Source organism: Pempheris klunzingeri, chromosome 3 (genome assembly GCF_042242105.1).
Source record: "Pempheris klunzingeri isolate RE-2024b chromosome 3, fPemKlu1.hap1, whole genome shotgun sequence".
Lineage (NCBI taxonomy): Eukaryota > Metazoa > Chordata > Actinopteri > Acropomatiformes > Pempheridae > Pempheris > Pempheris klunzingeri.
The window spans coordinates 11,126,272-11,139,297 of NC_092014.1; the positions used below are offsets into that span (position 1 = coordinate 11,126,272).

At 42.7% G+C, this 13,026-nt stretch overlaps 1 protein-coding gene across 1 annotated transcript; it reads left to right on the plus strand.

Moving 5' to 3' along the window:
- Positions 1-51: 51 nt before the first annotated feature.
- Positions 52-12,798, plus strand: dkk2 (dickkopf WNT signaling pathway inhibitor 2). Its single transcript, XM_070828349.1, has 4 exons — positions 52-522; positions 10,138-10,291; positions 10,880-11,011; positions 12,339-12,798. The coding sequence occupies exons 1-4, from the start codon at positions 319-321 to the stop codon at positions 12,578-12,580; spliced, it is 732 nt and encodes a 243-aa protein (XP_070684450.1). The 5' UTR covers positions 52-318; the 3' UTR covers positions 12,581-12,798.
- The last annotated feature ends 228 nt before the right edge of the window (positions 12,799-13,026 follow it).

The window sequence follows — 13,026 nt, forward strand, 5'->3', positions numbered from 1 at the left end:
CTGACACAGAGTGGAAACCTCCTGACAAGTTTCTTTCTGACCTTCAGAGCATCAGCATTTTATCAGATTCACTTCGCTTCCACGGTGGGCTCTCTGTGTTTTTCAGATAACTGTGTCGATGGCTGCCCTTCTTCTGAATATCTGATTTTTAGGAACAAAAACTTGGCCTCATCATAACTCTCTGTATTGCAAGCGACACGCATGGACACTGACAGGGCGCACACTTCTCACTGAGAAACTTAATTTTTGCGGCATAAAGCAACGGTTACTCCAGTAATTTAGATTTTTATTTTGGTATTTCAGTATTTTTTTTCAAGGATGCTCGTCTTAACTTGGAATAGATGCTGTATTGTGATGTTTCTCGTCGCTATGCTGAAGACGGGGACATCCCAGGTATCAGAGGCGCGCCCAAAGGCGAACTCCATCAAGCCAGCTCTGTTGGAAGAAACACCTACACCCGCTACAAACCGCTCCACCACTGCCCACAGCGGGATCACCAAGAAATTTAACATCCTTGCCCAGGTAATTTGAATTACTGAATTGTCTGAGGACTTATAAAGTGATATGATAGCCCTATATTTACGCAAAGCCTCAAATTGGGTATTAGGATTAGAACCAGTGGAATAAATTACTATTCGTGGTAATAATAACTTGACCATTCCCAAAAAGAGTGTTAATGTATTCTAATTAACACGACAAGGAAGAAAAAACTGATTGATTTACGAAATCAAAGTATCGTAAATGAAATTACCGTTGATACAGATACTTGTGCGTAATTACGCGTCTCCAAAACGGTGGCTGTATTATCCCTACGCCTTACCAAAGAATTTACTCACGTGTGAATCGTTATTGGAAATTGCGGGGATTGGACCCCTCATAAATCCTAATTGCCTTTCAGACCTGACGCCACAGTCGGGTGCAGCTCACTTCCACAGTAAATCATTAATGCCGGCAGAAATGTGAGAAAAAGTTAACACTTGAGGTAATTTTCTGTCTGGGTCTTAGTGTCATTAAAGTGGTCCAGACGCTTGCTGGGATTATGAGATTCTTACTGTGGGGCCTCTGAGGGATACTCTTACCGACCACTTAATACCCACTCAAAGAGTTATCAATTCCTGCTGTTTCAACAAAGTGCCATATTGCTGTAGTTTGACAGCAATCGTGGGATCAAAAATGTTAAAGATTTGGCAGGTTTCATTCTGGCAAACATAAATAGTTGTGAACATTATGAGTAGCATTTATCAAGTGAGGAATTAGAGCTGTACATTTATTGCTTCCCTAGGAAGGCAAAGTTCTCCATATGCCAAATAATTTCTCAAAAGCTGATAATTAAACATTTCTGAAGAGGGATTGGTTCATTTATATATATGAGGAAAAGTAACCTGACATATCAAACGAACAACTGGCAAAAGCTAAAAAACCTAGAAATCTGCTGTCAAAGATCACCATCTGTATGTTTCAATTAAGCACACTGGAGTCTGAATATGTTGAGGTCAGAGTTGCTTTTGACTCCTCACAGTATCTTTTTGAGCAGCAGATGGCACTGCCACATCTCCATCATGTAATCCAGAGCAGCCAAATTCTGTTTTATCAACTCACTGAAACTGCTGAATACTCTGGTCCTTACTTTTTAAGCAGATTTCTGCCAGATGGTCTCATATTCTAGATTTAACATTAGTTTATGTTTACATTTGGCCTGTTCTACTGTCTGTAATATCGATTGCAGTAGTGATAGTGTTGGATATCTGTGAAGCGTGTACTGCTGAGAGCAGCGCTCTGTCATTGAGCTCAGACAGAAGAAATTATGGAAAAGCCACTTTCTCTCCTCTGTGGAGTGTGGAGATCCAACCTCAAGCAACCCTGCCAGACCTCAATTTGAACGCCTGCTTACATCTTTGCCATTGCAATAATCTGGAGTGGTTTGGAAGAGTGGACTGAGGGGAAACAATATGTGTGTGCAGAGACCACCATACTGTTACAGCAGTAAAATGTCATGGTGTAGGGTGTAGTGTGGCCAAATGAAGATGGCTAATAGCAATCATAGCGGGGCGGGGGTATATATAAATATATATGTGTGTGTGTGTGTGTGTATTCTGGCTGCCAGGAGGTTTTCCAGAGCAGTAAAGTAACAGCCGCAGCTCAGCCTTGGCCATATATGTGGCTTGACACTGGCAAGCAATCTGCACTGGCCTTCTGCATCTCATCATACAGTGGCCATTTATGAGCAGAATAAATCAAAGATAACAAGTCCGCTCTCTTCATGAGGCTGTAATGGCAAAGTGTGCCATAGATTTAGATTATGAGTGATCACAGGGAGTAAACAACAGTAATTACTCTTCACCATAATAAATGCCTAGAAACAGGTTGCATAGCACAAAACTGAGCAATTTTCTTGCTCTGGTTCACAATGGGCACCCCAAAATATTTTAGTCTTCACCTGGATTAAAGTGAATTACTGCTGATTAAGGCTTGGGTGTAAGTTTGGAAAATGGGCATGCGTCAATTCAAATTTATCCTTTGGCATCCGCTTTATGGGAAACCTCAGTGCTGATATCCTACAAGTAGATTTATGGTCAAGTTGTCATGGTGCTGGATATGTTGCAGTTCAGGAATCGTTGGCAGATTATTCCACCTCTGGAGAATTCACAGTGGGTTCAGGATGAGAGTGATTGTGAGCTTGCCAGTTATGTGAGTAATTCACATTTCTTTTTTATAAACTCTCACTCACACATTTTTACATGGTGTGAGGGAATTCTTTGGGGACCTAAAAATCTCTCACAGTTAAAGAAAATTCAGAAAATTAACAGAACTTCCCCACACACATTACCCTCATTGGCTTTCAAACGCAGCAAATTATCGAGTCCAGCCAATCCATGAAGACGAGCCACTGCAACCGGAAACATGGGTGTAATTTGGTGTTTTATCCATCAGATTAGAAACACTGCTCTAAGCGTTTGGTTATAGGAAGCATTTGACAGCTTAATGTGCTTTTATTTCCTGTAGCTGCTGACAACATTTGGCGATAAGAGCTACATTAATCATACTTAAACCAGGGTCAGGTTCTGGCTATCCCTTGGCGCTCAGTAGGGCCAAACTGTTGAGTGTTTTCTCCTTGTCTCACCCTTTTCACATCAGCCTGACTGGAGTAAAACCGACAAAACCAAAATGTAGGCCTCTTAGACCTTGACAGCCGGCGCTCGTGGGTGGCACTGTTGGCTCCTTGGAAGGGAACCAACAGAAATGGATAGCACGGGCAGGCAGTGCTCACCACTGTAACCTCTGATCCCACAAGGGAACCGACACTGTGGCGGCATTCATGCAGTATGTGTCTGTAAAACATCAGAAGCCGGTCAATCTGCCTTAACTAGTTGCTTTTTTTAATTCAAGACAGAGATTACTTTAACAAGCGATCTCTGAGGGCTCTGCCTATAAAAGTAGCGCCACGTCCTTTCACTCTCTCAGCCTTTCCCACCCCCCTTCGAACCTAAAATGACTGTTTAGTGATCCTAATGAGCTGAGAAGGAGAGAGAAAAGGCAGGGAGAGGTGTGACCGCTTGTTAGTGCTCAACTCAGTTTGTGCTTCAGTCTCCTGTCCTGTGGCCTTTCCAGTCTGTGGGTCCCTTGGGCGCTGTGAGGGCCCTGCACTGGAGCCATTTGGGGCCTCCTGTGGAAACCTCCTTTACTGTAATGGACCTGTTAATGAGAGAGGAGACCCGTGCACCTCTCATTCGACAGGATTACACCTTTTAGAGCAGCACACCTCCAAGATTACCATCAAGAGTTTTTCCCCTTTCCTTTGATAGTGTTTCAAGAGAGCAGTCATGTACGCTGTCTGTGTGCCTTTCTCTGTGTCTGATGAATAAGATCAACTCAGAATGTATACTTAACTTAAAGAGGGTCTAGCTTTTGGAGACTTTGGGTTCTAGCACTCAAAGGGACATGCCCATAAACACATGTGTTTTGAGTGATGAAAGACGCCAAGCTGTGTTTGAAGACCTCGTCTGTACGAGTGACTTGTGTGCAGCCATCCCTATGTTATCCGATACTGGCTGTCTGTGCTTTCAGGGCATATGAAGTTTGTTTATTCAGTGACATCGTTTATTTGACTCTGTAGGGCCCCTGCCACTCATTAACACCATTCACAGTTTCAGGTTACGTACCTGATCTCCGAAGGTCAAGTGCAATCACGACACGGAGCACAAAAAGTGTGGATGTGTACCAAGTGTGAGAGGAAGTCCTTTACTTAGACGTTATTGGAGATTTTCATGCTTTTCTCCAAGACAAAAACAATGGAAGTTGAGCGTGCATGAATTGCCGCCATTACTCAGGCAGCACAGTTTTCTTTAAGTCAGAGGGAGGGTTCAAAGAAATCTCAAATCATGCTGGGAAAGAGTTTTGCTTTTTTACAAAGTGAAATATAAGGTTCAACCCATGCCAATAATTTTCAAACTGTCTCTAAATTTTAAACCCTCACACTGAAGCTCAGCAGAGGAGACATACCTTGTGTTATTTTTATGCATTACAGTCCCCAGTGCCCTTCCATCGAATTATATCAGCACTTTGGAATGACTCTTCTGCAGAAGTAAATAAGGGACACAAAGACCAGGGGGGAAGGTTTCAAAGCCTTGTATATCCTGCAGTAAATCCCTTGTAGATTGTTGCTCCCGCACATTTAAGGTTCCTCTTCAAAGCCACTGTGCTTTACTAGCACGAGAGCAGCACGAGACAGAGCCGGGGGCTTCCCTTATGACTCTCTGTCTGTCTTTTCCTTTATCGCCTCACCAGCATACCAAGAGAGGCTGCAGAGTACACAGTTTTCAACCCACTTCCTCCACAGGATCCAAGGATGTGCTTTTATGTGCAAAAGCTGTCTGCGGAAAAATAAGGGAGAAACAGAAAAAAGATGTGAGATGAATGAGATGCATTCAAATGAAGAGCCATCCCTCAGAAGTTGCGAATGAGGCGTTTTAAAACATGACAAGATAAGGCGAGATTATCAGTTGTGATTTGGGGGTCAGCCTTGTATCATTGGGTTTCAAAGGGCTGTTCTGTGGTTTGAGCCGTGATGGAAGAGGTGAGCCTCGTTCCTCTTCGTCTTCTTCTTCATCTACCCTGCTACCCCCAACCCCACATCCGACCATCTCCCCGGCCCCATATGCACTATGCACTGTAATTGATCCAAGCTTGCTGAACAGAAAGACAGATATGAATCAGAGCAGGTAGACTGAAGTACTACTGCACGTGGTCGGGCCCATTTGTCTTCATATTTAGATAACAGCACATTTTTCATGTCAGGGAAAAAACTCCCACTGCACTTTCTTGAACTTCTCTTCAGACCATATTTCCAGCATATTTCTCTCCTCAGCTGTGATTATACCAATAGTTCACAGCGATGTATGTATGAGACAAAAACAGAAAATCCCTGATGAGGTTGAAAGTTCATTCTTGACTTTGGAACTAGAGCGGGATGGTGATTAGCTTTAGCTTAGCTTAGCATAAAGAGCAAGCCTTGCTTTTCCAAAGTAAGAAAATACACCAACCAAATCTTATTAATTAATATGTTATTTATCGTTTAATTTTTACAAAACAACAGGAATGTAAAAAAGAAATGGTTCTTTTTCTAATGCTGTTCAGTGTTTCTCTATGGGGTATGGCCTTAGTGTGACCAACTACGAAAGCTCCAATGACAACATGTCTGTCAGTGACAGACAGGTCAAACTATGCTTGGGGCCACACCCTCTCATATTACCACAGTCAACCAACCCCTCCCAAATCATTCTTGCTTTCTTCATGTGAGAAAATAATACAAAGCTGCCTCAGCTCAACTAGGCTAGCTTGGATGTCCACTCAACAATTCACAGATGATCCATCGCCAAATGCAGTTCCCGGCTTCTGTCTGGATTTGCCGAAGTGCACTTTGCTGTTTCACAGGCAAATTCCCGTATTTGCATACCGTTGTGGCCAGTGACTGTGTAATAGTATACCCTCTGGCTGGCGCGTCATGGTAAGCCCACCAGGGTTCAGATAACATCAATTTGTTAGCTGAGCCGAAGACCCGAAGTGCAACTAACGTGTCATGACGAGCAGACTTTCATAGCATGCAGTTAGCTTGGTCGTAAACCCATTTGATAGTGCTCATGATCAACAGGCTAATTCATTGTGGCGTGCTTAGTGCAGCCACAATGCGTTAGTGCAGCTGCTTAGTGCAACATGTATACATTTCCTTTCCTTTCCAGTCGCATGTCTTTGGACGCCACTCTGCCTGGATTGGCACAGAAGATTAAACAAGCTGTATCCCACCAGTGGGGCATCTAGCAAGGACACACATCCCATGCATAACTTGCATGGATACTAATGTCCCCCACAAGCCAGGATGAGAGAGCAGGGCTTATCAGTGATCCTGACAGCGCCACAGTGGTATCCAAGCATTGGGTAATGGAAATAATACAGCTTCTGGCAGGTAAGCAGTGGCCTTTCCTCATAGACAGGGATCTTCCACCCCCACTCAAACTGCTTAACACCTTGGCTCGGCCCATGAGAAGTGGAACGTGAACATTACAGGCCTGCCTGCCTGCGCAGGTCATTGACACCATTTAGAGTGCAAACACCTTCTCCACTCACTCTCTTTACAGTGGTAAGTGGTGGCTCTCTGAGGAGTGGTGTAACTTGAGGCAATAAGAATAATTTCTTTTCACTGATGGTTGGCGGTGGATGACTTGCTATGCTTCCTGCAAGGATTAGTAGATAAGGGCAAGCCCTTTTCTACAATTAAATTATTAGCAGCTTTCTCAGCTTGTCATGTAGGCTTTGGGGATCCTTTAATTTGTTGCTCCATGATGGCTGCATGATGCAAGCTCCTGGTTTCCGGGCCCCTGGATCCTCTGTGGGTTGTGTTGGAGCCGGTTTGGATTAAGTTTATTTCACTTAAAATGGTATTGCTCTCAGATTTAAGCACAGCAAAGCTTACAAGTAACTTGCAGGCTTTGTCCATCCGCCCTTCCTGCTTGCAGTTTGTCAAAAGGCTCACCAAGGTTTATCTGTGGTCCAATCCAGCTTTTGAGCTGACGTTGGTGCAGTCAGCCTTCAGATGTCCCATGGTGGAGCAGAGGCTTTATACATGATGGTTACTGAGCCATCAGAGGCTGTCCCATGAATAGTGGAAGCCATATCTCTGGCTTATACATATAAGGTTTTTCAGCTGCCTCAGGTTTTGAGGGGTCATTTCATGAGGATTGTGTCCACTTCATGGGTCCTGTTCAGGGGGGTTTGAGTACAGGATATTTGTGCTGCGGCAAGTTAGGCTACAAGTCACACTTTAATATTGTTTTACAGGCTGAATGTCTTGGGCCATCCTTAGCACAAGCAGTGCTAAAAGCAAACGCACCAGGGCCCCTGTGATAATCATTACCTGGCTCAACATTGTTTATGGCTTTGGGAGAATTTATGCAGTGGGAGTAGTCTATATCTCCCTCAGCTAAACAACAAATGTCATTAGAAAAAGAAGTTTGGGTTGCATAATGTAATCCCCAGCTCATAAACATAAAGATACATGCTGTAACTATTTTTTGGCTGTGAGCAGTGACTTCAACTCTTGTTGTCACAGTGAGGCTGCAACCAATGAAGCAAGGCTGTTGGGTCGGGAGGGTCAAGACCAAATTTTCATACAATTAAGCCTAGCTAAGCCAGGTGCTTTGCCTCCTGGCTTCTTCTTTTTCTCTTTCTCCCCCTTCTTCTTCTTCTTCTTCTCCTGAACAACAAAAGACATTATATAACTGCCAAGTAGTACACCACATAATGAGTAAACTGGCCTTCATGTGTACGGTCGATGGATTGTCCCTTTAAAATAAGGCCATTTCTTAACACAGTAGAAATAGAGTAATATTTAGAATCCATCTAACATCAGGGCTTTGTTACTTTCATCAACACATTAAGCATCAGCATTATAGGAATCTGTCATAATGATTAATGAGCATTCAGTTTAATATTCCTGCTCATTTTTCTATGCCTGTATCATTGCCTCCATGTGTTTCCAGCCTGAGAAAGTCAATATGGCACCAAGCCAACAAATCTAATCTTGTTCACTTTCTGAAGCACAAACACATCAAGTAACAACTCCTTATGTGCTGAAATACTGATATTGTTGAGAGTTGATTTTAACATGTGGTATACATTCAAGTTTGTCTATTCTTTTGGGCATGGCAGCCTCTCCCAGTTGACCTTTTACTCAAAACGGATTTTGCTATTTATTGTGGGTTTAATGATTTTACTCTGATTCAAACATCTTTCTTGGTCATTCACATGTTTATTGTTCCATGTTTGTCAGTGGTAAGCCACACTAAATCAGATCTGTCAGTGCAGTGCCAGCTAAATGTGGTTGTGGTGCTGGTGGTGGTGTGCCAGCCAAACATGTTTTTCTAATGTCAGTCTACACTGGGCATAATTTACAGAGTCAGAATTTTTTTTACTGATCAACATATCTGAGTAGGTGATTGGTTGTGCAAATGTCTGACAGTCCATCCATTGTAATAGCAAAAGCTAAACCTAAAATCAAACTGAATGGTTTCAAATAAGATAAAGATGTGCAGCAATTGGAGAAAGACCTTAACCTTTATTGTGTCTTGCCCAACGGCTGTGGACTTCAGCCAGACTAACGCATCTGATCAAAATTTCCCCCTTGATGAGTTCAGTGCAAATTTGTGACATTATTTCATGTATCTGAGGAGTTCATTTGATTTGTGATACAATTTATGTCAAACTCCTTTGCTCTCGCTCCAAGTCTAACGGCGACAAGACTTGCATGTGTAAGGAATTATATCGTAACAGCATTTCCAGTAAAACTTCCTGTTGGTGCACACAATTGTTATGGAAAAAGTGAACTTGGCTTTAATTGTACTTCTTGCTGCTGTGGACAGTGGATGCTATCTTATTAAGGTGGTGGTTTTTCTAGAGTGGCAATTTCATAGCACTTGCTAAAACACTTAAAGGTTCTTCATGTGCTTTGCTGGATGGACAGAATATCTCTCATCCATTGGGGGGAAAAACAAAAAATACCAAAGCAAAAATGATGCCAAATTGACTATAAAGACGTATGATTAGCTACAGTAATTACCCCTCAATTATGTCTGCAGACGCATTAAGCTTCTGAACACTTTGAGAGAGAAATGGAAAGACAATGATGTGGCTTTCCTTGATTTGGAAATTCTGATGACTCCATTGTCTGGGACCTGAAAAAAATGACCACACCAGTGAAAGACATGTTAATCTTTACAAAATGTTGCCCACGAGGGACCATAGTTTATAGTCAGCTTGCCCAAAACAAACAGCCAACTTACTTAGTAGGGCTTTAGTTGAGTCTTCCTTAGGTCCTGCTTTTTGTCCAGCACAGCAGTTAAACATACATATATCACATAGCAGTTTAGGAACTGATGTGGACTAGAGGGTGTGAACCCACTGTGATCCTTTTTCAGTTGGGTTGGGCCCTTTGTTTTTTTCTGCTCCAACGACCTCTAACCTGAACATAACAAGGGTTTTATTTGGCTAGTTTAGTGCTACATTTTTAATTTTACAACTTGAGGTGCATGGTGCAACTGCGGTGCATGGAATGGATTTTGACGGAATGCAGTTATTGCGTTCGGTAGGGGTAAGTAGGGGTTTGCTGGGTTGCAACCAAAAACCCAGTTCGTGACATCCTCCTGATGTGTGGCTCTCTGAATGATGTAATTAAGGGAATAAGTGACATTTATGCCACAGCCACATTAATGTGTGTTTGTGTTTGTGTGTGTGTGTTTCATACTGTTTTATCGCCCTTGGGAAAATATATCAAATATCAAAGGCAGCATTTTCTGTATTATTCTCAATAAGTAGATGGGCTTTTGAATAAGATCTGCTCATGCTTCACTCTATAAAGGTACAAAAATATACCTTGTGGCATAACCTCTTGACATAATCTGAGTGGGTGATGCAACTGCAACCACGCTGGCAACATTACACTTGACTGCTCCATTTTTTATGGCAAACTTACACAGAGTACCATACTCACTGGCTGACATAACTGAAAAAATGCTTAATAGCCACGGCTTTGTTAACATAAATAGATATATCTTTTCACATATTAAGTAAATGATTCTTTTTCCTCAGCAGGTGTATCCATGCAGCAATGACAAGGAGTGCAGCGTGGGAAGCTACTGCCACAGCCCCCAACAGTCCCCCTCTCGCTGCCTCACCTGCCGCAGGAGGAAGAAGCGCTGCCATCGAGATGCCATGTGCTGTCCTGGGAACCGCTGCAGTAACTGTACGTACCCGACAAAATGTTTTCAGTGCATGTCAGTCTCTACCATATTGTTACTCAAGGGTACGATCAAAAATTAGATTTCTTGTCTTGTGCAGATATTCTGGAAAAAGGGACTTGGTCCAGGTCACTGTACAAATAGTACCACCGTATAGCCCAGAGACTTAGAGAAGGAGCCAAGACATTTAAATAATGTTTAACATATGCTTACAGGCAATGTCCTGAACAATAGTTGAACTGTAGTAAATTGATGCCCAGAGGTTAGGAATCAGGGGGAACATTAAAGAAGGTGCTGTTTCATCAATGACCAGTGTGAATGGCATGAACATGTGTGTGTGTCCATGTGTGTGTGTGTGTGTGTGTGTGTGTGTGTGTGTGTGTGTGTTTACAGAGGCTCTGCTGAAATTGTTCTTTGTTTTTAATTGAAAAAGCTGATCTACACATACTGGAAGTTACCTGCTATCACAGCTGCAGCTAGTTGAATGAATCACTAACAAAAGCTACTGACACAGTGATTTGATCTTTTAACTAGTCTGAATTGTTTTCTGCCATGTTTGACATTCACACTTCTTTTTTATTTCCTGTCTACAGATATTTGTGTCCCTATCTCCGAGAGTGTGCTCTCACCTCACATCTCAGCTTTGGATGGGCATAATAAACTCTCCACCAAAGACCACAACTGGAGGAAGACTGGGAAGCCACATACTAAGCATTCGCTTAAAGGTAAGATTGCAAATCTCTGTTATGTTTAAAACATGTTCATTGGAAACCCAGCTATCTCTGAACACTGTCACTGTTGTTTCTTCTCTCATCCTTCCTGCTTGTCCTCACTGAATTTGGTCTGGGTGGCTGAATCTTTCTGTTGTTCACTGTCTGCATGTCCTACAGAGTTCATGGGCGACGCCAGTCCACAAACTATGTTGATAATTACCCCTCTGCTCATATGTCAGTGTCTGTGAGCCCAAAGCACAGCATGGGGAGCCTCGAAGAAACCACAATGCCCCTGCTGTTTCTACACCTACATAGGGCCGTACAAACACTTTCATTGACAGCGCGTATTGTGTGATACACAAGTGAAAACCACAGAATGCAGGTTTGGCACGATTCATAGCTAATAACTCTCCAAGCCCCCTGCTTAGCGTTCATGTCACCTGATTTAGGTTAATGTAAGGGCCTCTCCATAAAGCAGTACCTTTAATGAGACACTTAAATTACTCAACTCTGAATGCACCCTCAAAAAAGCAGCCTGCAATGCAAAAATCAATGTGAAAATAGCAGCACTACTTAAAGTTGCTATAAATAAGGCCATTTACTTTTATTCGTGCTTAACTCACTCTCTCTCCTTAAACATTATTACATTATAATGGTCCAATGCAAGCAGCTTCTTGAGAAAAATCCACCAAGAGAATCGGTGGTAAAGCAGCGAACAAGCAGTCAGGCTTAGCAGTCCATCATGCTGACAGTTGAGACTTTGTATTGAAATAACTAATCAGCAAAGTGTTGTTTTGTCAGCAATACAGGACGACATTTGAATGTTGTTGCAGCTTTTGGCAAGAGGTGATACACATTTAAAAGTGCTTCTAAGCAAAAAACCTGCATGACTAAATTGCACTAATTATGCATTCATAAGAATAATGCTTATCTCCTGCCAAGGATATTAGACTCAGACCAGATGGGACGATATGGTTAATATACAGAGCAAGCAAATTGGTTGCTTGATTTATGTTGAAAACTTCTTTTGTATTTTTTGACGTGGCCACACATAATGCAATCTGAACTGAAATGTGAAGAAGGAGTTTTATAAACTTGTCCGTATGGAAAACAGAACAGCTTAATGAACAGTAATCATACATTTCCTTTGCTTGATTTAACTGAAGCACTTTAACTCTAAGATGCTGGATGGTTTATAATTTCAAGCAGGTCTTTTATGCTTCTAATGAAGCAGTTGTTTCTGCTTTTTCTAAGTAGACATATGCCAGCTTAATATACTGTTTGGAGATGTAATGTCTGCTGGGTCACCACTGATCTGTTTCTTGTCTTCCTCTGTTAGGGCATGAAGGCGATCCTTGCCTGCGTACATCCGACTGTTCACAGGAGTACTGCTGCGCTCGCCATTTCTGGACCAAAATCTGCAAGCCGGTGTTGAGGCAGGGAGAGGTGTGCACCAAGCAGAGGAAGAAAGGTTTGGAAATCTTCCAGCGCTGTGACTGTGCCAAGGGCCTTTCCTGCAAGGTGTGGAAAGACGCCACCTCCTCATCCAAGTCCAGACTCCACATGTGCCAGAAGATCTGAAGCGGAGGCAGCTGATATGGGCATAGAGACCTCTGTCTCCATCTGCCAGGGAAAGTTTTTAAGGGATGGGTTGTGGCTATATTGAAAGGAGTAAAAGACAGAGACTAACAAGAGACAGAACAGACTGCGTGGGTTCCAGCTCACTATTCGGCAAGCGGAGAGCGAATGGGATTGCTTTAATGTGTTTGCTGTGAGTGGCTCATCCCTGCACCCACATACAAAACCACAACCTCCTCACACACACACACACACACACACACACACACATGCACGCACAAGCACACATACACCTCATGGGTTTGTGAGATCAGTGAGCTCATGGTGTGCTTGCACACAAACACGATGAACTTTTTACACATTCTCATGACATTCAGGGAGCCACAAAGTTGCCCAGTAGATGCTGTGATAGGTGTGGACCATTTTTAGATGGAAGCAACAGACATATC

Coding starts and splice junctions, on each gene's coding strand:
- dkk2 (XM_070828349.1), top strand. CDS start 319: ATGCTCGTCTTAACTTGGAATAGATGCTGTATTGTGATGTTTCTCGTC. Junction 10,292..10,879: donor TGGGAACCGCTGCAGTAACT/GTACGTACCCGA, acceptor TCCTGTCTACAG/ATATTTGTGTCCCTATCTCC. Junction 11,012..12,338: donor TACTAAGCATTCGCTTAAAG/GTAAGATTGCAA, acceptor TTCCTCTGTTAG/GGCATGAAGGCGATCCTTGC.